Raw genomic sequence first — 27,708 nt, 5'->3', positions numbered from 1 at the left:
GTAATATGTGAGACAGATCGTCTGTGACAGACTCTGGGTCATTCAGCTCCCCCTACTGCCTTTAATGCCATTTGCCAGAATCCACCACGCCCGGGCAAAAATGTCCAATCATAGCCAGGGGGCGTGTCTCCGTTCTGTCAGTCATCCAGGTACGAGGCGCAGCGCTGCAGTCCCGGTGCACAGCCTCACTCGCTCGGTCACGACCGAGCTCACGTCTTCGCAACGAGGAGCTCGCAGCAGAAGCGGAGTTAGTTTAGAGAGGGAGGGAGAGGAGCAGGGAGGGAGGGGGAGGGAGCAGGAGTCGTTGGGTTTTGAATTCTGAGACTATGTCCACACTTCTCTCAATCCTACCGACAGCAGCTTTAAGGGTTGCCAACATTCTCATCCTTCTTCAGTTAAATTAACCCATTCAAAAGCTAAAAACTGGGCTGTATTTCTGACTTTTTAGACATCCGTGGGTCAACCACACTACAAAAATATTTCAATCTTTTTTCAATATTATGCTATGCTGTTATAGATTAAACTACTCAAACTTAAACATCTACAGCAGAAAATGGAACATACACATTAATGCAGGAGTACTATTTGTTTAAAATCAAAAGATAACAGACAGGGACCATTTCACTGAAGTACGAGTACTTTTACTTGTCATATATTAAGTACAATTTGCTGTCAAAACTAACATGGTTTTACGTGTTTGTAATGGAGTATTACAGACAGTGTGGTATTAGTAAAGGATCTGAATGTTGATCAATATACAATATAGTTTCACTCTAGTTTCCCTAGTTGTTCTTCATCATGGTAAGTGAAAGCGACACTCATTACCTCCAGTCCAAGCCTCCTCCTGTGAGCTGGCAGCACCACTCAAGTTTCCTGGGCTGGCCCTGGCAGCAGCTGCTAGCGCAAAGAAGGCCTGCTTCTTGCTACTGTTTATTAATCTCATTAGTGGCTGACAGGATGTAACCTTTGATACCTGCTTTTCTCAAATGCTGGGGTTTATTTGCTTCTTTTGAGTTCATTTCTGTTCGATCACCGACCCCAAGACACTCAAAATGGATTAAGCGTTCCATTTTACAGCATGATATTTTTTGAAAAACATTAATTTGTGAGAAATGAAAGAAACCTTTTTTTAACCTTATGTTCATGAAGTGCTCTATGGGGCCTCTGGCAGTTTGGGGCCCAAGGCAATTACTGACCTTTGCCTAACAGTAACTCCGCCTGTGTTCAAATGCAAACAGAGAGCCGTCAAAATACAATAAGGAGCTGTTGAGTTGACAGCTGACCGAGCCTTCATCAAATACTCTCTACGGATGATGCCTGAGGTGAAAGGACATTTAATTTCACTAAAAACATTTTTCCTCAAATATCTGATAACTTCACTGGGAGAGACTACCATGCAAATGAGGCTGCAAGGAAATGTCTTAAAATGTCTGTAATTGAAAGCATGTGCAGTACATGTAATATCCTGCATTATTGAATGGCACTTGGCATGTAGGTTGTGAATCAAATAACATAAAATGACTGAGGTTCCTAATCCTGACACCACGTTCTTGTATGAGGACACACCAGGATCATTTTCACTGTGATCCAGAATAGACTGAGAAAAGGCAGATGCATTGTTGTGGTGCATGGCTGGGTCTTGTTACTCCGCCGTCCTGTTGTTCCCAGACGGGGAATCGTCATGCCGATATTGCTTCAGACTGAAAGGTGTGTGGGTGGCACCAACCCTTTCTCTAAAATTGTTTCTGTAAAACTGAACTGCAACAGCATATACATTTTGTTGACGTGACCCCATCACTTTCTCTTTTTTTTATGTTGTTAGTTCTTATGCAACCTTGCTGTACAATATTCTTTTGCAGTGACTACAGCATTGGGTCGTTTTAATGTAATGGTAATGTTTAGTTACTTGCTGTCCTGCTTTAATAATTTAACAGAATAAAGTTCACATTGTCTCCTGGCGAAATTTGACAAAATCAGGGTTTTTCCTTCACGAGGAGCCGACAGGAGTCTGGACGTGAACCGTGGTCTCTGGTGAGACAGCCGTGTGCTTTGTATGTCTGTCTTCCACCCCAACCGATAAATAAAGATGTTTTCCGGGAGAAAAGGTTGGTGGTGTACGAGGAGGTATTTTTATGTCGGACAGTGGCAGAACACGGTGGAATCTTTCCTATGCTTTTGTGTCACAAAGCGCAAGGCAATGCTTTTATGTATTATGTAAGCATTCGGCAGTTAGTCTGCCATTTTTCTTTGTCCCCTATTTTAAGATGGTTGATGTAGGGCTGCAACTACCAACCACCAATGATTCTAGTTGCTTCAAAAACTCATTGTTTTGTCTATGTCATAATCTATTTTAACTTCCCAGAGCCGAAGGTGGGGTCTTTGGATTCTGCCCAAAACTTGAATGTGTTCTATTTCACATCATTCATGATGAAGAAAAGCAGCAGGTTGTGATCTTATTAAGATAAAAGCAGAATTAGTTTCCTTTTACCTCATCTTCTGACTTTCTTAATGTTGCTTTCTGACCTTTATGTCTTGAGCTTTATCTCTGGTTTGAATATTCAATTACCACTCTATAATATAGCCACTTGTCACCACTCTGGAATGAGAGCAATATGTTTGTCACTTTTGGGCAATGTCCAGTCGATTATTTTTGTATTCCATCGTTGTTGTTCAATTATCAAACCAAACCAGCGTCCAGACTCTATATTAATGTTGGTGGATGGTTATCATTTCCTTTATCGAAATTCTATCCCTGTTGTGTGATTAGACCTGATATTGTTACAGTGCCACTCAATAGCATCAATCATCACCATGTGCCTTAGTGCAGTGTCTTCTTGTTAAATATCAAGTTAGAGAGTTGTTCCTGATTTGGTTCAGGGAGTTTGGTTCTGTATTCTAATTCATGCATTCTCTTCTCGTTCTGTTCAGCTGGAACAACGTACATCTTTGGGAAAGGAGGAGGCCTCATTTCATTCAAGTGGCCGGCCAATGAGAGACCAAGCACCAGGACGGACAGGCTGACCGTCGGCTTCAGCACCTCCCTGAAAGACGGCATCCTGGTTCGGATTGACAGCGCTCCTGGTCTGGGGGACTATCTCATGCTGCACATAGTAAGTTCTCAGACTCACATTCTGTCTCATTTGTGTCTGGCAATGTGCTTTCCAACGACTGTCCCGTTACTTCGGTGCATCTCGTGTGTGCGGAGGGTGAAAGAACTTGGTTCAGCTGTGACAAAAGTATCTGAAATACTCTTGAGGCCTTAAGGGTGGGGATTTGCCACTGTAAACATTTTTTTTTAAATAATTTGGAATGTGACTAAATAAAATTAAAGCACATGACGTTGTTTCATAGGAAATATTAAGATCAAGCCTATTAACTAGGGTTGGGCCTGTGTCAAACATTTAAACCAGTCCTGACCTGTATACTGAATGTTACCACTGGTCAAACCCCTGTATGTTTAAGCTGGTTGTTTTTTTAAGCTCCTACACAAAACTAGCAAACAGAAGAGCGATACAAATCTCATATTGAATCTAAAGTAATACTGTTTTTTTTCCAGGATTCAGCAACTTCACTTTTAACAAACAGCATGTCCTTCAAGCTTTCTTAAATTTTATGTTTAAAGATGCAAATGTGGCATTATACGATAAAAAGAACTGCAATTGTTATTAATTTCTCTTTCATTAGATAAAAGAGGACAATTTGAATATCTCTATTTTCCTACTCCATAAATCAGAATGTTAATTGATCCAATTCTATTAAAAAAAAAAAAAAGAATAATAATGATTTAGACAAAATGACTTTAGATATGTGTCATATAAATCTACAGATGCAAACAGAAAAATGTAAGTGAAATAAACAGCTTAATGCGTATTTTGTTCTGTCTAAAAGAAGACATGTTATGTAAAATCTCAAAATCGGCCACTGTATGAAAATTAGTTTTTGCCTGTAGTATCTCGCCTTAGGGGCAGAGGTCGCATACACTCTTTGAAGACAGTGGTTTAAACGTGTTTTTACTTTTCTTTATTGCTGCTGTTAATCAGCTGATGAAGATGCAATTCATCGGGTGCCTCCCAGGTCCCTGTATTTGATCATTTCTCAAATAAAGAAATAGTTCTGGGCTGCTACCAAGAAGGACATTCCAGTTCCTGTGCTTCTGTTCAGCAGGGCAGGGAGCTGGAGACATTAGAAGGGAACATAAAGAGCGGACCTAACAGAAGTCCCATCCCTTCAATAGGAAATCTAATGGTGCGGCTGATTGGACTTTTTGGACACCAGACCAACACGATTTATACTCTGACAAATAATTGAACAAACTCAAGTTTATTTATTCAGGTTTTAGATTTTATTTGTTTTAAGAATCACCATCAAGTATCTCTGTATTAATTTTACTGTTCTTTAAGTCTGAATCAACCACCTTATTCAATACATTTCATGCTCTTGTTATTTTTCTTTGTATGGATCATCAGGGAGCGTCTGTCTTTCCGCAGTAGACACATTTCAATTGTCTGTTCATTCACATGTTTGTCAGGTGTAAAATATAGTTTGATGTTTCCACTGTTCCAAAAACATTTGGCATAATAAACATGGATGCAGTTGACAGGATGTGATGTATCCATGCTCGCTGTGTGCAGGCATGATCAGAGAGTAGACATTACAGCTCGGCATGGAGCAGTAGCACATTCACTGAGCACAAGACTGAACAACCACTGGTGGACAAAATATTATTTTTTTGTTTTATTGCACTTTTATTTTGGGAATCCCTAATGATTGCTCAGGTCAGGTTTTCAGGTTTTCATTAGACCACAGGTGTTTGGCTGAACCACGTGGACAACCAAGGCAGACAAGTGTGGGTGGAGGTTGTTCAGTCTGGCTTTTGTTTGCTATCTTTTCATCTTATGATGCATTGTATTCAATCTGTATTAGGCCACAGTCATTTATATTTTGTAATCTGAAATATTGGTGAGGTGAAACTGTAAATATATTTTCAAAATGTATTCCAAGTATCCATGTGACTTTCACTGTATACAAGGTGCAAAGTTCCAAGACTTTTAAAGACTTGAGTCAGTATTGCGTGTTGAATCACACAATCAACACTGCGACCTGTTTTACTCATGACCACTTGCAGGTGGTATTAGTGATTTCACCTTGATCCTCAAACTTCAACAGTGAGCAAACATCTAATTCTCAAGAGTCATGCCACAACTGTTACTGGCGATGACAGTGACAACTCCTGTGAGACCAGACAGCAGCCTTTGCTTTGGAAGAACCTGTTGTCTCGAAGACCCAGGAAGGTGCAGGAGGTCATGAGCGTGACCAAGAGAATGCTGGTCTTTTCTTTGAACTTTTTTGGTTGTGTACTGTGAATTTGTCCACCAGGGTCTGACTGTAAACACCATGTTGTAGTGCACCATTCTGAGGCATCCTAGGGTAGACATTAAAAATATATGATAGTGCCTCATAACGGTGATAGTAGAGACTGCAGGTGGGTGAATGTATGAGTTGTGAAACTTTGAATAACTTGCTGATGGTCACAAGAAAAAAAAAACAGAGCTCTGACAAAAATGTCCAGCTTGACTGACACTGCACATTTCTCCATCATGCTTTACACCTCAGTACCGTTCGCTCTCATCCTGTTTGTATGTTTGTTTTCTAATAGAACAATTTTGTTTTCTCATTTCAGCAACAAGGGAAAATTGGAGTGACATTCAACATTGGCACAGTGGATATCACTGTGGAGGAAAGCAGTACCCCAGTGAATGATGGGAAGTATCATGTTGTCCGTTTCACCAGGAATGGTGGCAATGCTACGCTGCAGGTGGACAACTGGTCAATCAATGAACACTTTCCAACAGGTACTAAACTCTAAATAATCAAGCCAATCGAAAACTAATCATCTTTATTTCACATCTTTACTGTACATATATGTGTTGGCAAGACAGTATTAGCAAATAATGGAAACCTACTACTGAAACTATAAAAGGTGCTATCAACAAGATATAATATGGCAATGGGATCATGTCATTATGAGTCAGCTGAGAAGGTCACTGGGCAAGATCTGCATGAAACGCAACATTATTAAATGTAACTCCTGCTTTTGTTCGCATGCACTTTGCACTAACACCTGATGGAGGATATCTGCCAGAGCTGATTAAACTGAACCCCTGTGTATATATATATATATATATATATATATATATATATATATAATTTTGAATGTGACTAAATAAAATAAAGCTCATGACATCGTTTCATAGGCAATATTAAGATTAGGCCTGTTAACTAGGGTTGGGCCTCTGTGAAACATTTAAACCAGTTTGATGTGAAGTCAAACACTGGACCTGAACTGTATATTGAATGATACCACTAGGCAAACCCCTGTATGTTTAAGCTCCTACACAATACTAGCAAATGGAAGAGCGACACAAACCCATATTAAATGAGTGAACCTTGAGTAAAGATTTGATTTGGGGATAATGCAGGTGTGATCACTGATCACTTCTGGATTTGGGTGCTAAGAGAAAGAATTATATTGAACCATGTTCGTATTGGCATTGCTGACTGACCTTTGTCATGTCATGAACACTTAAAAAAAATGTAATTTCTCTAGGGGACCCGACCTTCCTTGGCGGCTTATGATGGGATTGATGAAAATCTGACTTCAGGTTCAAGGTCTTGTTAATTGAAAATGTGGCACCGTGCAACAGCAATTGGAAAGTTGTGTTAGAGACAGTTAGGGGGAGACAATTGATATGAATTGGATCTTTCTAATTTGTTTTTGCAGAGTGATAGGAAGGAAGAGTGATGGGAGAGAACATAAAAGGAGGATATAGGTACATATAGATAGTAAAAGGAAAACTGTAGGGAAGAGTGTGAGTAACATTCCACTTGGGCATAAAGACTTCACACGGCGTGAGCAGGGATTTACTGCACCACCCGATATACCCCAAAAGGACAAATACAATTACCTCTATCAGACACAATCTTGAAGCCATATTAAACCTCGGGGGAGTTGTTGCACAGTGTTTTTTGTGAGGTAGACAGATAAGAGGCTCACTGAGACTTTGCCATCGTATCCCATGCGATTAAATGAAAACACTGGATGGTTTACTACAGTCATATTTCCATCATGCTGACACGGCAAAGATCCTTCCCGGTGTCAGTGGGAGGGAGACTCTAGACAGAAGAAAGGAGGAGGAAACCGGAGGACATGTCCTTGAACTATACTGATGATTCAATATTATTGTGAAAATGGCCGATATGTGTTAATATGAAATCACTTACAGTCTGGTAGCAGGGGCTGCAGGATTTTCAACATACCCTGTTCCCAGCTCTAGAAGACTGCAGATTATCCCATTTGCTGTGAAAATGTAATTGAAAAGAAAGATCTCTTCCCACAAGTTGTGCCTTTTTCCTCTATGGGGTTAAACGTCGGCTGTATTCTGTCCCGTCAGGACAGACAATATCACTCCCAGTCAGACAGGACATATTTTCGCATGTGCAGTGCCTTGAGTATTCTTGTTTGGCCCTCGGTGGCAATGCCAAGTGCCTGGCTAGATGGAAAAAAAAGCGGATTTTCTTAGTTAAAACGTTTTAAGAAATGTACCTTTGTCCTGCAGCTTGATTGCAGTCACAGTGGCACTCTGAATTGAAATATTCATGTTTTATAAGTGTCAGAGAAAAGAAGTCTCAGACTTTCCGACCTCATTGTATGTAACAGAGGTTGTTTTATATCCAAATAACGGCACGTCTTTACTTGTGACGTTAGTCATACATTCTCTCAACAATGTAAATTGGGGCCATGTCTTTGCAGAATCATTGTTTGATTCCTTTGCTTAATGGGGTGTTTTCACGAAAAGCTTGCTTATGTGTACTTATGGGACTCTCATCTGTAGACTCTGTCCATACAGCAAGTACATTCTAGCTTTGGTGGTTGAGGTGTTTGGTCAGTTTCTGACTTTTCATACCAAAACCGCGTCCATACCCCTACACATCAACTATATTTACTAAGAAGGATCTACATTTAAGATCCTTGTTTGTATTTCTATCAGTCCCAAAAGCACTCATACTGTCCAGTGAAATGTAAGTCATGTTGGCTGTGATGCGTATTGTTGGCGACATAACCCTTTTTCCAATGATTTCTGTTGACACTGTTCACAGCTGTTTACTGTAAATGTGATTCTTCCACTGACATGAGAGTGTGCATGTGGTGTCACTGCAAATGTTCACTCATTAAATACAAATAAAAGGCTCTCCCACTGTGCATTCACATAGTAGTAGAAGAAATGTGAGAAGATCATTTTCAGAATCCTTCAAAGAGAAGGACCCAAATGTAACATTACAAAAGTATAAAAGTATAAATGAATATATTTGGCACAAAGCCTACTAACTTTTCACATTTCACATGTTTATGTCTTATACATAACCATCGCACAAACATAAACTGTGGTGGCAGCAATATTTCAACCTTTAGTGCGGTCAAAACAGAATTTTGTAAGTTTATATATATATATATATTTGCACCTGCTGCTTATATATATACATATATATATATATAAGCAGCAGGTGCAAATTTATTATTCACTCAGTGTGGTGACAGGCGTGGTGACATCACATGAACAAACTTTATGTCCTCTTCACTTTTTTATCAAATTTAACACTGTTGATGAATTCAGTTTGTTTGTTTTCCTATTAAAACCACATATATGGATTTATGCAGTAACTAAAGTCAGTCTAATAAAAATGTAATCTTCAGATAAAATTATTTTAACATAATGTAAATGTGAGAGGGAAAGTGACATGGTGACATGATGACATGATGCTGATGATATATAAATGTCTTTATAAATCTCTTCTTAAACTTTTGAAGGGAACAGCGACATTGAACGCTATCAAATGGCCAATAAGAAAATTCCTTTCAAATACGCCAGACCAGTAGAAGAGTGGCTTCAAGAGAAAGGTAATTTCAAACAAACATATTTCCATTCTTGTGTTTTTACAATACTGGTATGATTTGAAAAAATATAATCTGCACTTCTATAATGTTGGATTTGAGTGTTTTTCAGTGATGCCCACTTCCACCCAGAAGATGCCACATTAATGAAACTCATAACTTCTTTGTATGAACTTTCTTTTGAACTTGCCAGAACAAAATGATGCTTTCCTTTTCTAACAAAGTAGCATTAAACTTAGTGCTAATAGCATTAACATGAATTTAAACCATTTTATACAACTTTGTATGGGATGTGTGACTTAAATGATAAAAAACATATTTAACTTGAACTAAATGAGTGTGAATAAATTAAGCAATAAGTTGTAATATCATTTCATATATAATTAAAAATGAATGAGTTTTTAGTAATAAAATCTCCCATTATTATGAAATGTTATGTTCATAGTGTGTTATATTCATGTGGCCTCTGAAAGTCTTATCCTAATCGTGTAAGTGCAACAACCAGCTCAAAGCTGTAGGTCTTGGTTACATCCTGTTTGGGCATCTCAAAGCTAACGTCCCAATTTGAATAATGCATGTCTAATAATACAAACTGGACAACGGCTAATGCTGTGTTCACACCAAACGCTTAGCAAATTTTTTGCCTGGCGTTTCTCATGCAAGTTTGGCCACCGGATCATTTACATTTACTGGAAAGTAACGCAAGTTATCACAACCCGAGAATATTTGTCCGTTTTCTGTTGGATGCTGACGTCGGGAGGATTTCGCAAATCGTTCCGCGGCATTTGCATTGCCCGTCTTTGCACGACTTTGTATGTAATCTCATTGCATTTAACATTTCATTGCATTTGGTCTGAGCGCACCATGAGTGCGGTGGTGATTGAATACACTCAGCCAGTCACTGGTCTTATAGCTGAAACAGCTTAGCCAATCACAGTGACTACTACAGACACGTAAGAAACCTTCACTTAAGCTTGAAAAAAAGTTGTAAAGGATCCACAGGATTGAGCCTTTGTACTAAGACCTCCTACAAGACAACTGTAGGTAATTAGGATACTGAGTTCTAACTGAGAAGCCTGATGTCTCACCCGTGTTCAATGGCACTGCACAGTAGCACTTCCAGATTTATCATTGTATCTGTCCTGCCACCTGCAGATTGAAGCTGCACCAGAAACGGATCTCTACAAAGATAAAAACAACTCACTGTCTCATTTCAATCAACCTCTAACCTGTTTGTGCCATTCCTTGAACAAGTGCACTGTGCACTTTGTGCTGCCTCTACAATACCACACAGACAGCCAAAGAGAATTTCAAGCTCACAAGAATACAAAAACTGCTGCAGCACTGCTAGCTGTGGTTGTTGCACCGCCACAGAAATATGGCCCGTAGTCTTGTTGCAAAGGAGCAGTTGAGCTATGAACAGTCATATTTGAAGGTTCTCTCCCCCCTTGAAAATATATTACCTCTGGATTTCTCCTCTAGGACGGCAGCTGACAATTTTCAACACTCAAGCCACCGTCGGAATTGGTGGTAGTGATCGTGGCCGCCCATTTCAGGGTCAACTCTCAGGCCTTTACTATAATGGCCTCAAGGTGTTGAACATGGCTGCTGAGGGTAACCCCAACATCAAGATTAACGGCAGTGTGAGGTTGGTAGGTGATGTGCCCAGTGGGGCAGGCTCAGCCAGGAGCACGGCCATGCCTCCGGAGATGTCCACAAACTTTGTTGAGACTACTACCATGATGTCCACCACTACCACGCGGAAACACAGGTCCTCTTCAACTGTACAGGTATTGACAGACTTCCATAATAACTTTACATACAGGGGGTTAGACATACTCTATGAAAGAAGACATACTGAATAGGATGTGAATCAAAATATATACAGCCATAAACTTACCTTCCCCTTATATGACCTATGATCTAAGTTTTCTCTACTTAGATCATGTGTGACTCCAAAGTCACTGAATAATATTCTGTCTTCTAACTTGTTTTGTATTTATCTCCTCTTGTCTTTGTGTGTCTCCTTTGTCTTTTGCTCCTTGTGTTTGGGTACCTGTATTGCGGCTATGACCTCTCGACGACCAACGTTGTGGTCGCGAAGCACGCGCCAGATGAAATAGTGTCATCCGCAGAGTGTTCGAGCGATGACGAAGACCTGGAGGAGTGTGACACTAGCCAAGCAGGTGGGCTAGGTTAGTTTGCATTTGCTTGCTTTCTTTGTGCTTTCACTCATCTGCACCAGGGGATGGAAACATCCTCAAAAGCATCACACCCCCATGGTTAGACAAAGTGTAACTTCATTAAAAACCACCAGTGTAGAAACAGTAAGCATAGCGAGCTGCACTGTACATTACCCAATCCAAGGAAAGCTGGATTATTAAATGCAAAGTGCAAATTCAAATACATCAGTCATACAGTCCAGTTAATGCTGTTAGTTGACACCAGAAACAGAGATGGTAATTGATATCATGAGCTACACTTGCACATGGGGTCTTCCAAAGTGGTTAACATGGTCACCAGTCTACATACAGATTTTGTTGGCTGAGAGGAATAATGATAGTTAGCACATGTCATCACAAAAGTGCAAAATCTGAATGATGGTGAACCATGTTCTCTGCACTGATGCTGCAACATGTGTCGCATCGTGCTCCTGCCATTCACTGCTCTGCAAACGTTCATATTTGAAACAATACATATTTGACAGTGTCTTTAAAGAAACATTTTTTTCTAGCTAAATATGCAGTGTGTTGTCTCGGCCACATTGATACTTTTTTGCTTTTAGTTTTCATTTGTGTTTTACATTTTTTTGCACCCCATTTTTAGAGGCTTTTGTTGGGACACGTAATAGAGAACAGATATCATTGAATTTCTGTGTACAAGCTTCCTTTTTTTTTCGGGTCATACTTTTGCTTTTCTAAGGTGTATTTGTTATTCTGTCTTTTTTGTGACCAAATATTAAGAAATTCTCAAATGTTCCAGCAACTCAAAAAATTAGTTTGAAAGAATTTGGGAATTTCCGTGTTATCGTAAGTTTCGTTTTGGTAGGAAACAGCCATGTCGTCACTTCCATACTAAACAATAGAAGCGTTATGTCTTTTCTGTTGACATGTTTTAGTTTCTATACCCCGTTTAAAAACACAAAACATAGACGTTAAAAATGATGTGTATCATGTACTCATATGATTTTTTACTTTTAAAGTGTTGTTGTGGGGCACGTCAGTCATGACCAATTACTACAGAAACAGTAAAGGACACTTAATGACAAACCTTCTTATAATAGCATATAAAAATAATATAATATATTTTGCATATATAGCCTATATCGTATTGCATACTATTTTACATGTAAAATGACTGTGCAGCAATTACAAATCTACATACCACTACTATACCAATGCTTGTTTTGTATCAGGGATCAACAGCTGATTGCTATATTCCTGAAAGTAGTCTAATTCTTGATGGTAGCATTCAGACGCATGCTGGCTGAGGAAATGCATGCTGCTCCACTGACAAAGGCCATTCCCAAATTTTTTCAAAGAGTGCAAAAGGTTGTGGTGCAAACGGGTTTAAAGCTGAGCCTGAGATTCACATGGGGATTTGTGAAGAAAGACAAAGACGGGGCCCCAGTCATCCAGTCATGTGTTTACACAGAAATTCACACCATTCTAACACCTAACATCACGTTGACGTGGGCAGCAGCATGCTTTGATTTCAAATTTCTTTTGTTGTTTTTGGGAGTCACTGCTATATCCTGTTTAGGTTCGTCTGTTCTTTTTTTCTTTTCTTTTTCGCCGTCTATTCGCCATTTATGCAGAAACACGTTCTTGTATTTTGGCCTCATGTGTGGCATGATGTTTTGGTGGGTGATAATTGCTTCCACATATACTCTGAAGAACAATGCAGTTTTTAATGAAAACATCCCTTTTTCCAAAGCAAATTAAAAGGCTAAAATATATGTTTTGTCTTGCCATCAACTTTTTTATTATTATCTTGAACAGAAAACATTCCATATGTAACAACAAAACTGTTGTATGGTGCAAATTCTTCAGTCATTCTTTCCCCCAATTCTTCACTGCATTTGAACACATTTCAAAGTGGATGGCAACAAAATATATATATCCGTACCTTTTTTTTGCCATGAATTCTTGGCTTTCCTGCTTTAATTCGAATTTTTACCATGATTTTGCAAACTCTTCCAATCACTCTCTACCCGGTCACCTTGGATCGCTTCTTTGCATGCTTTTTGAGTCAACAGCCTTCACCCCCTCACATTTGGACTAACTTGGTTGCTTTGTCCGCACTCATTTTCTTATTTAAATTTTTTGCCGACCATAGCGTCATCAAAAGTCTTTGAATGCCGTCTTACCCAGGCTGTCTTTGTTTTGTCCATGTGACTGTTGTCTGTTTCACGACGTCATCAAGTGATTCTGTTCTCTGTTGAGAATCTCTTGTGTTCTCCTTACCTTTCTTATTTCATAAGATGGCAGTTATGCAGATTTCTGAAAGAGTTCATACTACACTTGTAAACAAGTAATCAAATTCTATATGATTCTATTTCTCCTGAAGACCATACAATCTTTGATTTAATTTCAAAAACATCCCATGGACAATAATAAATACACTGTCAGTTTTATTGATTAACATTACGACCATATTTAATAAGACTCAGTTACAGTTACAGTTTCAAATAAGAGGCAGTTACAGTTTCAAATAAGAGGCAGATTTGTTGTTCAAAATTAATTCCTCACAAATTGTAACTTTCAGCTGTCTCAGCGCTCTCACAATTCACTTTCTGGATGATTTCCCTAAAATATCTCTGACCATTCCCAATCAAGAGAAAGACTTCCTCCTAAAAAATGGGCATTAATATACATTTTCTAGTGGTGAAAAAAATCAGACCATAAAAACAAAATCATCAGCCGCAGCAACACAGGCAGTGGCAACAACATGAAACCTAATACGAGAGAAACTAAATTGAAAATCAAGCATTAGAAGTTAAAGAGCCAGCTCTTTATGTCAGGAGAATGTAAGGTATAGCGACAAAAGCCTGAGATAAAAATTAAGTGAATATTGGTTTCATCAGGTGCACAACAGACACACGACCAAAAGAATGATGTATGTGACATACTGTAACAGCTGAATGTGATTAGTTGCACAAATCCCATACAGTGAATTCATATTATGACCTCATTGAAAGGATAAAGCATTGGCCATGAATTACAGTTAGATAGTTTGGACATTTATTACAGCTTCTTTGCCGCTGTCATTACAAAAGAAAAAGTTTAATTTTCACTTGCACTCGGTCACACCGACTCAGTTTTGAATGACTTAGCACGCTTGGCCTGATGTAATTTTACATTAGGGCCAATGTGCTCCTTGCAGTGAGGAATATACACTTTAAATGTAGGAAGAAGAAAGCGCTGGCACTCGATTGGGATTTGGTACAGAGAGATAACCAGATCTTAGGTCTTACATACATTTCCTGCCTCCTCTGCCACCACAAGTCGCAAGTATAGACATGTCAGACATATGCCATCTTATGGAATTCCTCTCCGACCCTATTTTTTATTTTCTTTTACCCCACATGGAAAAAAACATGTAGGTTGCATTAGACAAAATATGTCAAAAAAACTTAAATGCTGGTATCCATAATATGCTTCATTTAATCATTTTAATATAGATATTTCTAAATTGTGAAGTCATCGTAAAACACAGAAGCCACAACTGGAGGTTGTTTGAGCCCAAACCTGATTCTGTCTGTCCATCACCCCCACGGAAAGCTGCTGCTTCGATACTGGTTTGCTCGTTCTGTTGGTACATACACTGAATATACCCCAATGACGCGATGTTAACTTTTTTTATACTGTAATAATGCAATTTCAAATTAACGTCATCATGAAGTGTCTTTAGTCCTCTATAAGATGCAGAGATACCACAAAAGATGCATTTTTAACGATACATGATGTCATTTTTTGACTTCTTTGTGACTTTATAACAACATTACTTCTCATATTGCATCATATGATGGTTAATAGTTTTCTGATCAATTGAAGCTTGAGATTGACCCTCTAATATTGGAAGATATATCTTGAAAAAGGTTCTTTTGGACCATATTTTTCTTTACATGACCTTTCTTGACTGCTCAAAAAGTTAATAATAAATTTCCCGACACAGATAGGGGCGAGAACAATACCCTGCTACTGGCTACAGTACACAAAATGGCATCAAGTAGGGCTTCAGTGTTATTCTTCTTCCTCGTCTGTGAGACGTTTTGTTAATCTTTTTTAAGTGGGACCGCGACGGACCTTCCACCGTTGCACACTGTTATGGATATCAGCTTTAAGCTCATCGTTCGACCCTTTGTCATACTTTGAATCCTCTAAAAACCGCATTCCACATCGAGCATATGACAAAGAATTATTAATATATGTTTGTTTTTGTGTTTTTATATTTTTTCCCCCCACTTCCCCCATTATTACTTAAACTTGAGCTGTGTCCCAATTGCATACTGCAGACAACATTTAACTTTCTTTTCCTTTGGGAGGGGGTAGTGAGTTCACACTGATGGTAAAGTAAATGGATTTACTGAATGAGAGTGGTGATAATGGATACTATTGTGTCTAAGTAGAGAACTGGCCATAGCTTTACAAAGTTCCAGTTTGACTGACGTCTGTCTGCATGCATGTTGTATCACATGTTGGTTCTTGCCAGTACAGAGTGTCACACGACCTCAGGGAACCATTGGTTTATAGTAAGGGATTGGGACACAGTGTCCATCTCCTATTTTTCTAACATTACCTGCCCTCAGTTTGCTGTGTTGTTTCTTTTCTACTTTCCCTAAATGCAACTTACTTTAAGCATGCATCAACATCCTGCAGTGCGACTTAAACAAAACCAAAAATGAATAATAGTGACCCATTCTCAGCCAGCACCTTCTCCCTCTGATGTACACCCAGACTGCACGGCCGGTTCATGTTTAAAGACTAACATTACAGATAGATTTGTCATGAAGAAACGCATGAGAGAGGAGCCCGTCCCCGAGTCGGGTGCCTCTCTCAACCGTGTCTGTTTTCTATTGTGTGCATCTGGTTGTAGTGTGTGCAAAATTTTAAATGGCTTTGTTCTCTCATCTTAACACACATCATTTGGTAGTTTTAACTGGTCATACTTTTTGCATTTATCCAATTGATCACTGGCATTTTGGTTCTGATTATGGTTTTTGGCTCATTAAGTATGTTTGGTTTGTTTTTTTTGTCAATCAGATAATATTCAAATGACAGTGTGAAATATTTTTCTGATATAATTTGACTTTATGTGATTTGGAACTACTTCAGTGACTAACTTGTGTGTTTTATTTCCCAAAATATGCTTTCCTGGGAAATAATAACAAAAATAAAGGAAAACAGTGTGACAATCAACTCAGTTACTGACATTTTGTAATTGTAAGCCCACAAATTAGTAGGTGAAGCAGTTCCCGACCCATTTCTCACATATTTTCCTTTTTTCAGTTTTTTTTAATCTATTTTGAAAAAAACAAATTAATCTTTGCTGAATAATATTTTGACTGTAAGACAAAAAACAAATGAATTGCATGGCTAAGAAGTTGCAGTTTAGGGTTTGTCAGACTTGTCAGTGTTAGATTTCTTCTGTTCTTTTCTGTAGATGGGCATGTATATTGCTCATTGTTTGTATATCCCCATCCCTTCCTTACAGCCAAAAGCTCTAATGCCGCCCGACCGCTTCGTACTGCCTTTACATGGACATGGCAACTGACTTACACTGTCACCCTCATCACCCTCATTTCCTATGTAGTGTGTTCAGAGGTCCCACCCCTTCTTCACCTTCTCCCTTGTCTTTAGAGATGTTAAAATATCAAGTAATCCATCCATTCTACACTAAAGAACAAATGACAATTTAAGCAAAAACTGTAACATGAATAGATTTTAGATAATATTGAAGTCTATTACAATGAAAAAAAGATGTAGATACACATTTTTTTGTAAAAGGAAATTATTTACCAGGAAAAAGAAAAACATCGGAAAAAAAACAGAATTATGGTGTTTATTTTTATGTTATGTGGTGTGGATGTATGTGTTGTTGCCTCCCTGTACCGTCATGTTTTAAGATAGAACACACTCTACTATGGATAAAAATGATATTTAACGGTACCAAGTGGCTATCCAACATTCTTACACAACGTTTCCTTTGTAAATTCTTTTCCTCATGCCTAAATCATGTGGGCAATTTGTTGATGTAAGTTGAAAATTTACAGTATGTATGTTATTGTTCTCTGTGAATTGTTTTTCTTCCTTTCTTTTTATTTTTAAAGATGCAGTTTGTAAAATGTGAGGATTGGCCATTCACATGTATCTCACTCGAAAAGCAAAGTGGCACTGGACATGGTATAGAGAAGCAAAGTTACGTGAATTAAAACTAAACAAAAAAATAAACAAACAACCCAATTTATATACAATTGAAAAAAAATGATATTTCTGTTTTAATTTGCTTCTGCATTTATCTACCTTATTTATTGCATTCCCCTATTGATTTATTCCAATTTATTTTATTTTTTCAAAAGTTGGAAACAGAAGGAACATTTGATGGACATGTAAATAAATGGTGGGACTTGATACAACAGTAGATAGATACAGAAGCAAATTAAGAGAGATATGTCATTATTTTAGTTAAGATATATACATTAATTGATGCCTGAATGAGTGTGGTGTATTAAATGGTATATTCTTTTATATATTTAATCAAAGTTTTTTGTTTGTTAATTTATTTATTCATTTTTCATTTTGGCGGTTTGGGTCCTCCAAAACTAGTTAAACTAATTGATTTCCTGTCCACAAATTTAACCTTCCTCAAACTACAAATAAACACAAATTCTAATATTGTATCATATGATTCCATTAGATAAAATCTTGTGTTACAGTTACAGGATTTGTTCCAAATAAAATGGTTGGTGAGAATCTTTTCATGAATTAAACAGAGGCTGATTTAATTATCGGTATTTAGTAATACTCTTCATGAACACAAAAGGCTACATCTACTACCTCTAAGAAATACTGACTAAATTAGAGACAATGCGATCTTCTCTATTATTTCAAACTGCATCTCCGATCAAGCTGTGAACACTGACAACTGAATCTTTTATCATCTTCAATTGTTGATTATTGTTTGAAATCATAGAATAAAACCTTTGTTTGATCTACAGAATTGTGTGCTTGTGAATGTACGTGTTGTCTTTTTGTGATGACGTATAACGATATTCCGTTGATTTTTTTGATTTATTGTTATGTAGTCTTGAATGTGCATCAAAGATTCAGTATGCACATGCTTGATGGTAGTTGATATATTTTTTAATATCAATGGTAATTTGAATGTTCACCTCTATGACACCCGCTTCAGATCACGTCCTATAAATCTATCAAACCTTTTTCAAACTTCTTAAAGTTTTTATTTTTTCCGCATTGATTAATCTTTGTGTCCACAACCTTTAATGTTTTTACTCCAAAGTGCTGTTGGTAAAAAGAGCAGCACTCAACGGGCACTTAAAACTTTTTTTCCCTAACAGTTCCATCTGCACAGTGACAGTCAACTATCCAAGAGAGGCGGAAATGACTAAAACACATTTTATAGTGGGACCTTTCTGAACTGCGAAGTTTGTTGTTCAGTAGTAATATTTAAAAAGCCAGATTTAACAAGTTTTTACACATTTATGGTGCAGAATTACACATCTATGGAAAGCCTTGGTCAAACTACTGTTCAGCATATGGTAGTAACTTTTCACTGTGGCAAACAGGGGTTTAGATTTTAATTTCAATTTATTTTTGAACTAAATATATGTAGTTTGACGGAAAATGGGTACATATTTCATTCTATTTTTTTTTTTGTCGGCTGACAACTAAGAGGCCAGTATTTGACAAGGGGTGAACATTCGGGTGACCTTGCTTTGCCATTGGCATTGTATGAATCAAAAATGAGTTATAGCTAAACAGGTTTTTCTTGGTCATAGAGCTACTCATCAAGAAATTCGTTGCATTCAAACTATTTGGCCAAAATAAGAGTTGGGGACCAATGTACCCTGTTTTAATTTACAGTTTATTGGCCTGCCGTGATCTGAAATACCTTGGTTATGTACATGAAAACACTGGGCCTTATTCAAGAAATTTGCAGAGATTTGTTTTGTGCAAATGTAAAATTAGATATAACTAATATGCACAAATTCATTTGTGGTAAACTTTTGGTAATGAAATAAAAACTTTTGCAGGTGTTTTTAATATCCTCATGGTTTGCGCCTAACAATTAGGACTGTTGACTTTATGTATAATTATTGGATGCTCAGTTATTTTAATAATTTAAATTGCCTAGGATATTAATTTATTCTTGAATCAATCCTGATTGACCAAATTTTTCTCATACTGGCAAACATCATTTAGTGATTTCTGCATTTTTGTCCTTATTCAATTTTTCACAATCCGTTAAATCTTCACAATTTAAGGTGACCTCATAATTAACTTTGAACCTATACACTGAGTTCACTTTTACCTCCAGAACAGCTCTACATCCAAGAAATATTTGTGGGACTATAACTTCAGTTGTCTGTCCCAGCTTTAAAAAAGGCAAGAGGTTTAAGAGGATCTGAGAGCTACTGAGTAGTGATGCTGCCATCAGTCTGTCATTTGTATTAGGACACAACTGTTTTTGATGATAGATTTTATTTAACCTTCATTATTTTACTGCCATGCTTTAAAGGGTGAGGTTTTATTAATATGAGACACGAGGGGGGGATTTGAAGTTTCCCCTAAAAAGTTTCTTAAATCATACTGAGGCTTGATCCACGCTATTAGGTTTTAGTTTTCAATCACGTTACTTTGCCAGCGCCTAAAACGGAGAGTGTTGGAAACACTGCTGGCCCCATTTCAGTTTGAAAATGCCGGGGTCGCATTTTAGTTTGTACCGGTAGAAACGGAGACTTTAGAAATTGATGATGCCCACATCCATTTTCTGACTGGTTCTTATCAGTCACAACTTGACTTCCAACAGTGAATTCAAAACTTTGATAAAACGTGGCAGCATCGCTGTTTCTCATTAGTGTTTTCTGCAACTAAGCAACTGATTGCAGAGTAGAACATCTGCTTATTGTTTACACCGGCATGCACACGCTCAGTGTACATGCATTTTCAGGTCCAATAAAGATGGAGATTTCTTCTGGTACAGAGTCAAAACGATCATCAAGTTTTTTAGTTTTGAATCAATGTTTAAAAATGAAAAAGTTTCAGTGTGGAGGGTTAGTGAATTTTAAGCAAACTTTGCTTGATCTTTCTGACTCATCCTTACAGACCTCTTAAACCTTAAAATTGATATCAGAAATATGTCACTTTTCTTGATTTAGCATTGATATGCAAAGTTATTTGTCTTTGATTTGGGTGTTGTCGTTGCCTGTTTTTGTTTTTCTGTCCAATGTGTCTAATTTAGAATATTTCACTAAATACCCATGCCGCCCTCTAACCTGTCTGTCTCCAACCCCAGGAGCTGAGTTAGTCATCCCAGTACTTGAGGATCCATTAGCGCACCCCTCTGTAGCTCTTCGTGCACCCTTCATTCCCACTCCCTCAACCCACCACCCACTCCTCACCATTATTGAGACCACCAAAGAGTCCAAGGCCACTGAGGCGGGGGTACCTTGCTTGTCGGACCGAGGCAGCGATGATTGTGATGATGATGGCTTGGTGATATCGGGGTATGGCTCTGGGGAAGCAATCAAGTCTAACCTGCCCCCTACTGATGATGAAGATTTTTACACGACCTTCTCCTTGGTAACAGATAAGACCTTGTCCACGTCAGGCTTTGAAGGTGGCTACAAAGCTCACACGGCCAAGACTTTTAGAGCTAACAAACCTTCAGTCTCCAGACGCAGTAGGACTACCGCTACCGCCATACTACTAACCGCCGACCAGAGCCGCACCACCGCCACCTCTGCCTCCACCGCAACCCTCCACAATGCTCCGGCCAGACAGCCGGCTGGCAAAATGATTATCCGCGAGCTAAAACCCCAGCCCAACCTAGTGTTGCTTCCATTGCCCACATCCTTTGAGGTAGACAGCACCAAGCTGAGGGGCCCATTAATAACCTCCCCAATGTTCCGTAATATACCCACAGCACACCCCACAGAACCCGGCGTCAGGCGAGTTCCAGGGCCCTCGGAAGTGGTCCGTGAATCTAGCAGCACCACCGGGATGGTCATCGGAATAGTGGCAGCCGCTGCCCTGTGCATCCTCATCCTCCTGTATGCCATGTATAAGTACAGGAACAGGGATGAAGGCTCCTACCAGGTGGACGAGAGCAGAAACTACATAACCAACTCAGCTGTGCAGAGCAATGGCGCTGTGATGAAGGACAAACAGCAGAGCTTGAAAGGCAGCAACAAGAAACAGAAAAATAAGGATAAGGAGTATTACGTGTGACTGTGAGACTTTGGCGAACACAAGAGAATGAAGAAAGAAAGCACTAAGAGAACATTTACTTATCAGTTTCCTTGCGAGGAGCTATGACAAATGATGGTATAACATGGAACTTGAATAATCTTATACTGTGCTGAGTAGTTGGACTGATGATATGTACTGTAATATAAAGCACACTTACTATTGTAAGCATAAAGACAAGGCTAAATAGCAACTTTAGAGAACTCACTCTTCTATCTGGTCAGAGACGTTATCAGTATAGAAATATTTCACAGCTACACCATTCTCCTAAGTGACTTTTAGAGCTATGTGATCCTTGGCATTGAACAAAAAAAAACTTTTTTTTTGTAAAATTGTTAATTGCAAAAGGCTCATGATCTACATTTTCAGCATGTAAGCAACATGTAGTGCTTTAAAATGAGGGGGTCAGGCACATGATCACTGTAAAAGTAAAAAAGGACTGCTGTATCAGAATATGACAAATTTCTATGGTTTATACATAATACAAGTGTGATGTCTTGCTTATTTTTTGCTTTAAGCAAAAGGGTAAAAAAAAATGACAAAAACAACAGCAAGAAAAAAAAATATATTTCTGTGTATAACATTAAACCAAGTGATTAAATTGCCATGGGCAGAACTCATGGAATGTGTTCTGCTCCGGCACCTGATTCATCACATCTATTCTCATACTCTGACAGACAGAGTGACTGTGTGCTCTGTGGAAAGAAGTGGCGAGTTCTGTCGGTAAAGGAGCCACTGATTGTGAAATGCATGCCATCCTGATTCAACAGTAAAGTACAGTGTACATGCTAAAATTCCAGTATACAGTGTTCAACTTTGACCATGTTCTCTTGAATGCCAAAATTGTTCGTCATCAGATCAGAGCTGAGCCCTTCCCCTCTTTTGGAACCCTTCAAAACATTGAGAAAAAAACAACAACTAGCTCTTAAAGAAAAGGTCTTTTATTGGTGCACAGCCAAGTGGTGGTTTTATCTTTTCGACAAACTGTATGTTGGTTCATTGCCTATTGTTCTCTTTTTCTATGGAGGTGCCAGGAGGAAGACAGATGCAGTACTACAACAACTGTTAACAGATGTGTATACAAAAATAAATCAAATGTTGAAAGTGTGAATTCTATCTGCTGTCACAGTCAGCTGTGTCAAAAAAACAAAACAAGAAAATTTGTTTACATATTTTATTACACACTAGCTGTTGTACTTTGTAGGTAGGAAATTGTACATATACCATGACAGTTGTAATTTTTTAGTACCTCTATTGTACAGACTGAACATATGGTTTAACAGCGTATTTGACATGATGAAATCTATTAACTGTTAATTTACTTGGAGAAAGACTTTAATCAGAATGTGGAGAATCATATTGATATTCATAAAGAATAAAAGTGTATTGTTAGCCTAGAGATCTAACCAGAGGTGTTTCTAAAGTTGCATGAATATTTAACTACTTGCAGTTGTCCAACAAATACAAGGTGCCCTTCCTTCTGTATCATGGCTTTCTTGTTCTGGGTTACACTAGTGTTATTTATTTTTGAATAAAGAATAAAGTCAGAGTTATGACATAAACAGAAGACAGAGGCTATAATGGATGGGGCTTAACAGTTTTTTTTGTTTTGTTTTTTTAATAAAAAGCTTAAATGCTCTCATTTAGGTGTGGCTATTCACCTCAAATCATTGTCTTATCACTTCTTTATCATCACTTAACATTTTGTTTTGACAGTATTTTACTGCCATTTCTCTTTATATTTACTTCCATTGTCATTCGATTTGATGTGGAGGTGCAGTCTTTTTGTTGCCAGGAATTCAAATTTTTGTGTTATAGTTGTTACTTTTCATAATGCCTTATTTTTTCATCAGTTTGCTGAAGAACAGAAATTAAAACATTCCTTTTTGATTTTTCTGAAATCACACTGTAGTCCTCCGGTAAAATTAATTCTGCCGTTTCTGGCAATACTCTGCCATTTTGACATATGCCCTGATTTCTTTTTACAGCACACATAATGCTGTAATATGATGACATGATGACTGTAAATAAAGATGGCGGATATATCTCCACTTTCTAACTTCAAAAATATCACCGATACGGTTGCTGCCATCTTGCGCTGGACAACATTCGGAGCCAGAGTCTGTGCAGTGGTGATCATGATGTGGAGCCGCAGTATCAAGGTGCTGTGGGTACTCACACTCGACCAATTGCAAGTCTCTCTCAGCTGTCAATCATGACGTACCTTGTAAGACACATGAATACTTGAATATACATCAGTGTGGTAAGAACTACTTAATATAACAGAAATTATCTTCTTGTTCTATTCTAAGTTGTTCTTTTTTTTGTTTTGTCCATGTCCCATCTACTTACACGGAAGAGGCGGGTTTATGTCCTTTATGGCAGCCAGCCACCAGGGGGCAATCAAGATGTTTTGGCTTCACTTTTGGTGAGCTGCCATGCCTTCCATCTTTAAATGCAGGCTATGAGCAGGAGAGGGAAAATACAATTTAAAGCCCCTGAAAACTTAGTTACAAAATTGTTGTTTTTCTCTATAACATTAGATATGAATAACAATATATAAGCAGTGATCAGCATTCTGAATGTCTTAACCATGTCTGTGTCCAAAAAGGTGAACTACAGTGTAGAACAGGTGTGACGCCATGTTGTACCCTTAGTGTGCCTGTAAAATGTAGCTTTACATGATGATATGATCCAAGGTGAGTCTGGTTCTGTTTTGCAACTGATCTCTGTTTTTAGCAGCAGTCTAATAACCATGAGTGCTTTGTCAGTGGAGTTGCTGTGGAAAAGAAGTGAACTGACATCGAAGAACACAAAGTCTGTGTGAGTGGAGCACTTTTAAACCTTTGACTTATTCAACAAAGGTCCCACATTTCTTAACACCCCACACTGTATTGCTGCTTCACGACAACATAAAGTATCTCATTGGAACATCTAATATGATTCTGATGAATCATGTGAGGTGGTCAAGTGGTTATGATGCTGTATTTCACATAGCATTACTTTCACTTCTGCAGATTAGTCACCTGCACATTCCCGCTGCTATGTCTCCTAAAGGTGTTCTACTGGATACATATCTGGAGACTGTGGAGGTCACATGTCAAGGGGGCCAGTTTGAGACACATGGAGCATTATCCTACTGGAAATGGCATCAGAAGATGGTAAACCGTGGCCATAACATGGTCAGAAGCACTACTACTAAATGATGATTGGTTGATGTTAAGGGCCAGGTTGAATCCACGGATCATTCTGTTGACTCCAGATTCTAAGTCTACCATCTTCAGCTTCAGGTTTCCGTTCTTGGCTCGCAGGAATGGAACTTGACGTAGCCTCTGCTGTGTAGAACATCCACCTCAATGTACGAGGTGTCGGTCATTCTACTGAAGCAGATCCTTCTCTGCTCACCATATTGTCAACAGGATTGAGAGTAATGTGTTACATATATTTGACATAATGCATAATGTGCTACTGTCTCACCAGTTGGCAACGACAAGTAGTGTATCTAGATACACTAATTACTCAATGACCAATTACTTCTTCAAACTAAATAACACAACTATAAAATCGTAATACTGCAATTTGCGCGACTTGTAACTCCTTTCTTCAGTCAAAGCCGGCCCTTGGCATAGGCTGTATAGGGGAATGCTCAGGGCGCCATCATCCATGGGGGGCGTCGTGAACATAAAGTGGGCGTGGTCTTCCTGAGTTCTTCGCTGGGCTGCACACCTGTTCTTGATCAAGCTCGTCCTGTATTGAAGCTGTGATTCGTCGCGAGATTGTTTTGTTTCTCTACTGCTTGAAAAAGACGATTAAATCTGTAAAAACCTTCATGGAGTCTGGTCCCTGAACACTTTTAATTCCAAAAACAAACAAACTGCCCCTGAACTGTCAGTCACGAGCTGACATCATGATGAACACTGTCTGCTGTCATGACGTGATGCAAGTTACCAATGTATGTACGTTATTATGCATCATCCAAGACTGTCCAGGAGTTGCAGCTGCAAAATGAGCTGAGAAAGAATGAGATTATTCAGACAATTCTCAAAAGTTTCTTGAATTATTTATTAGGCTATGTGTAATTAAAACATCATACATTGTTTTGTTATTGTATATTATTATATATTGCACATCTTAGATGTCGTACAATTTTTAATTTCATACATTGCAAGTGGTAAATTGTGTTGGACATTAATGGGGTGGGGGCGTTGTCATGTAGGCTTCTGTAAACACCCTGGGGTTGGGGGGCGCCAACATTGTCTTGAGTCTAACGTGAAATGGACACGTGCAGACTATAGTTGACAAATTCAGCCGACAGATTTTACAGTGTCACTAATGAACTAATCAACCAATCAGCATTGTCCCACACAATCACAGACACTTGTTAAGGTGGGTGCAGGAACAGGACCCAAATGCAGAGTGTGGGAAAAATAATAATTTGAATGAATGGAAAAGAAAACTGACTTACAATGTCCAAAGTAAAACAAATACAAAATACAAGTCAGGGTGCCCAACAGATATCACAGCAGGCATCACGGAACAGAACAGCTTGCAAACAAGACAGGTAACAAACAGGACAATTTGACACAGAGGACATGGAGGACAGAGCCTAAATACACACAAGGTGGGCAAATTGAGAACAACAGGTGCAGGTGGTAAAACACACTGAAACATGCTGACGGAGCCGCTGCATTTTTTGTAGTTCATCTTCGGAAATTTGTAGTTTCACCACGGCAGACGCACGTCAATAACATCTGCCGCCGCGGGGAGACATAGTTTTTATTGAAAGACGAGTCAGATTCTCTGAGCAGAGCTGTCAGCTTTTCCTAAGTCCTATCAGTCCTCCTTTACACCTTTCCTTGACTTCATGACGTTATCCACTGAGGTCAATAAATAGTTGATAGGAATAGTAGATAGGAAGGACATTTCGACTGCAAGTGAACAGACACAAGACACAGGAAAGGGAGGGAAGTAACACGAGGAAAGCATGAACAACAGTCCACTCTGTGCTGACAGAGTTCAAGTGGGCAGAATCAGGCCAACAGTCCGATATTGCAAGTGATTCGTTTTATTTTTTCCTGGGAAAATGGACATGATTTTTTCCTCAAAAATATACTGGTGAGTTGTGTCTATGTGCTGTCTCCAAATTGAAGAATTATCATTCCAATATGAACATTTTCATTCACTGGTGTGTCCAGACAGTATACTTTTTTAAAGAAGTGGTATATGGTGTAATAATGACAAAGACCTTAGATGACAAAGAATCTGAAACACAAAGGATTAGACATCCATGCCAGAGGCAGTGTAGTTGTCTTTATGAGAGGCCTTGTTTTACTAAAAGGCCTGTTCTAACACCAATGCAGGTGGTTTACATGCCTAAAACAAATTGGAACTGAACTATTGGATCTCGAACTCCTATGTATAGGGACTAGTTTTGTCCTTCTTTTTCTATTTAATTTTATTTCAGGGAGCTTTATTTATTTTTAATAAAATTTACATTTTAGGTTGTCATTGTAAGGCAATAAACGTCTATTGTGTAATTCCTTGTTACAGAAACCTATAACTGGTTATACAGTATATTTCACATGGAGGAATACAAAGCTGACTATGAGGAAATAAATTGTGGGAAGAAGCTTTTACTGATAACAAAGATCTATGCTGCTTTTCCATAGAGCCATGCATGTTCAGAATCCTGGGTCAGTGGGAGCAATTTAAATTGCATTTATGCCTCATCATGGCGAGTGAACAATGCTTCATGGCAGAGGTTGTAAATTCCATGTACAGCGACCCGCAGAACCTCTTGCACATCACTTAAATTTTTTTTTTAAATCTATAATTAGTGAGGTGCAGTCTGTTAAGGGTTTTGAGAGAGGACAGATGGATCCGCTCAGGCTGCTTGACTGTTTAATGAGGCTTATAAAGTCTGTCTACAGCAGAGTCATTAACCCAAGGGCAAAAATGTACGGGTTTTAAAAGCCAATAGACGGACACATCTCTCCAAAGTGATACTTTGGAAAAACTGTACACTTGGGTCCAAGGCAGAATAGCTGTACCTTTCACCTGAGGAGGACTGTGTGTGAAGGCAATTCCGAGTTCCGAGATCATACTGGAACAATAAACCTGACTTCCGAGTTCCAAGGTATAATGGAACGCATCATAAGTCTCTGTGCTCCCAGTCAAGTTTGTCTGTTATGTTTCTCTATTTTGTTCGGTCTGCTCTGTATTGTTTTGTTTTTTGATTCACTTAATGCTACCTGCTCTGCATCTTCA

General features: G+C 38.6%; 1 protein-coding gene across 8 annotated transcripts in view; it reads left to right on the top strand.

The window, feature by feature from the left end:
- The window catches only part of nrxn3a (neurexin 3a), a 170,097-nt gene extending 146,989 nt beyond the window's left edge, over positions 1-23,108 (top strand). For 2 of the 8 annotated variants that reach the window (XM_047337831.1, XM_035610712.2), the window contains 6 exons: positions 2,929-3,110; positions 5,681-5,852; positions 8,867-8,956; positions 10,433-10,740; positions 11,055-11,136; positions 20,783-23,108. In XM_047337831.1, the coding sequence (XP_047193787.1) occupies positions 2,929-3,110; positions 5,681-5,852; positions 8,867-8,956; positions 10,433-10,740; positions 11,055-11,136; positions 20,783-21,423 (1,475 nt within the window). In that variant the 3' untranslated portion in view covers positions 21,424-23,108. Of the gene's footprint in view, positions 1-2,928; positions 3,111-5,680; positions 5,853-8,866; positions 8,957-10,432; positions 10,741-11,054; positions 11,146-16,666; positions 17,207-20,488 lie in introns of all 8 variants that reach the window. The other 6 variants (XM_035610715.2, XM_035610720.2, XR_004785369.2 and 3 more) reach the window with 5 other exon arrangements.
- The last annotated feature ends 4,600 nt before the right edge of the window (positions 23,109-27,708 follow it).

This window comes from Scophthalmus maximus, chromosome 15 (genome assembly GCF_022379125.1).
Source record: "Scophthalmus maximus strain ysfricsl-2021 chromosome 15, ASM2237912v1, whole genome shotgun sequence".
Taxonomy (NCBI): Eukaryota; Metazoa; Chordata; class Actinopteri; order Pleuronectiformes; family Scophthalmidae; genus Scophthalmus; species Scophthalmus maximus.
Note: the sequence above shows the minus strand (reverse complement) of the source record. Positions and strands in the feature narration are given on the sequence as shown.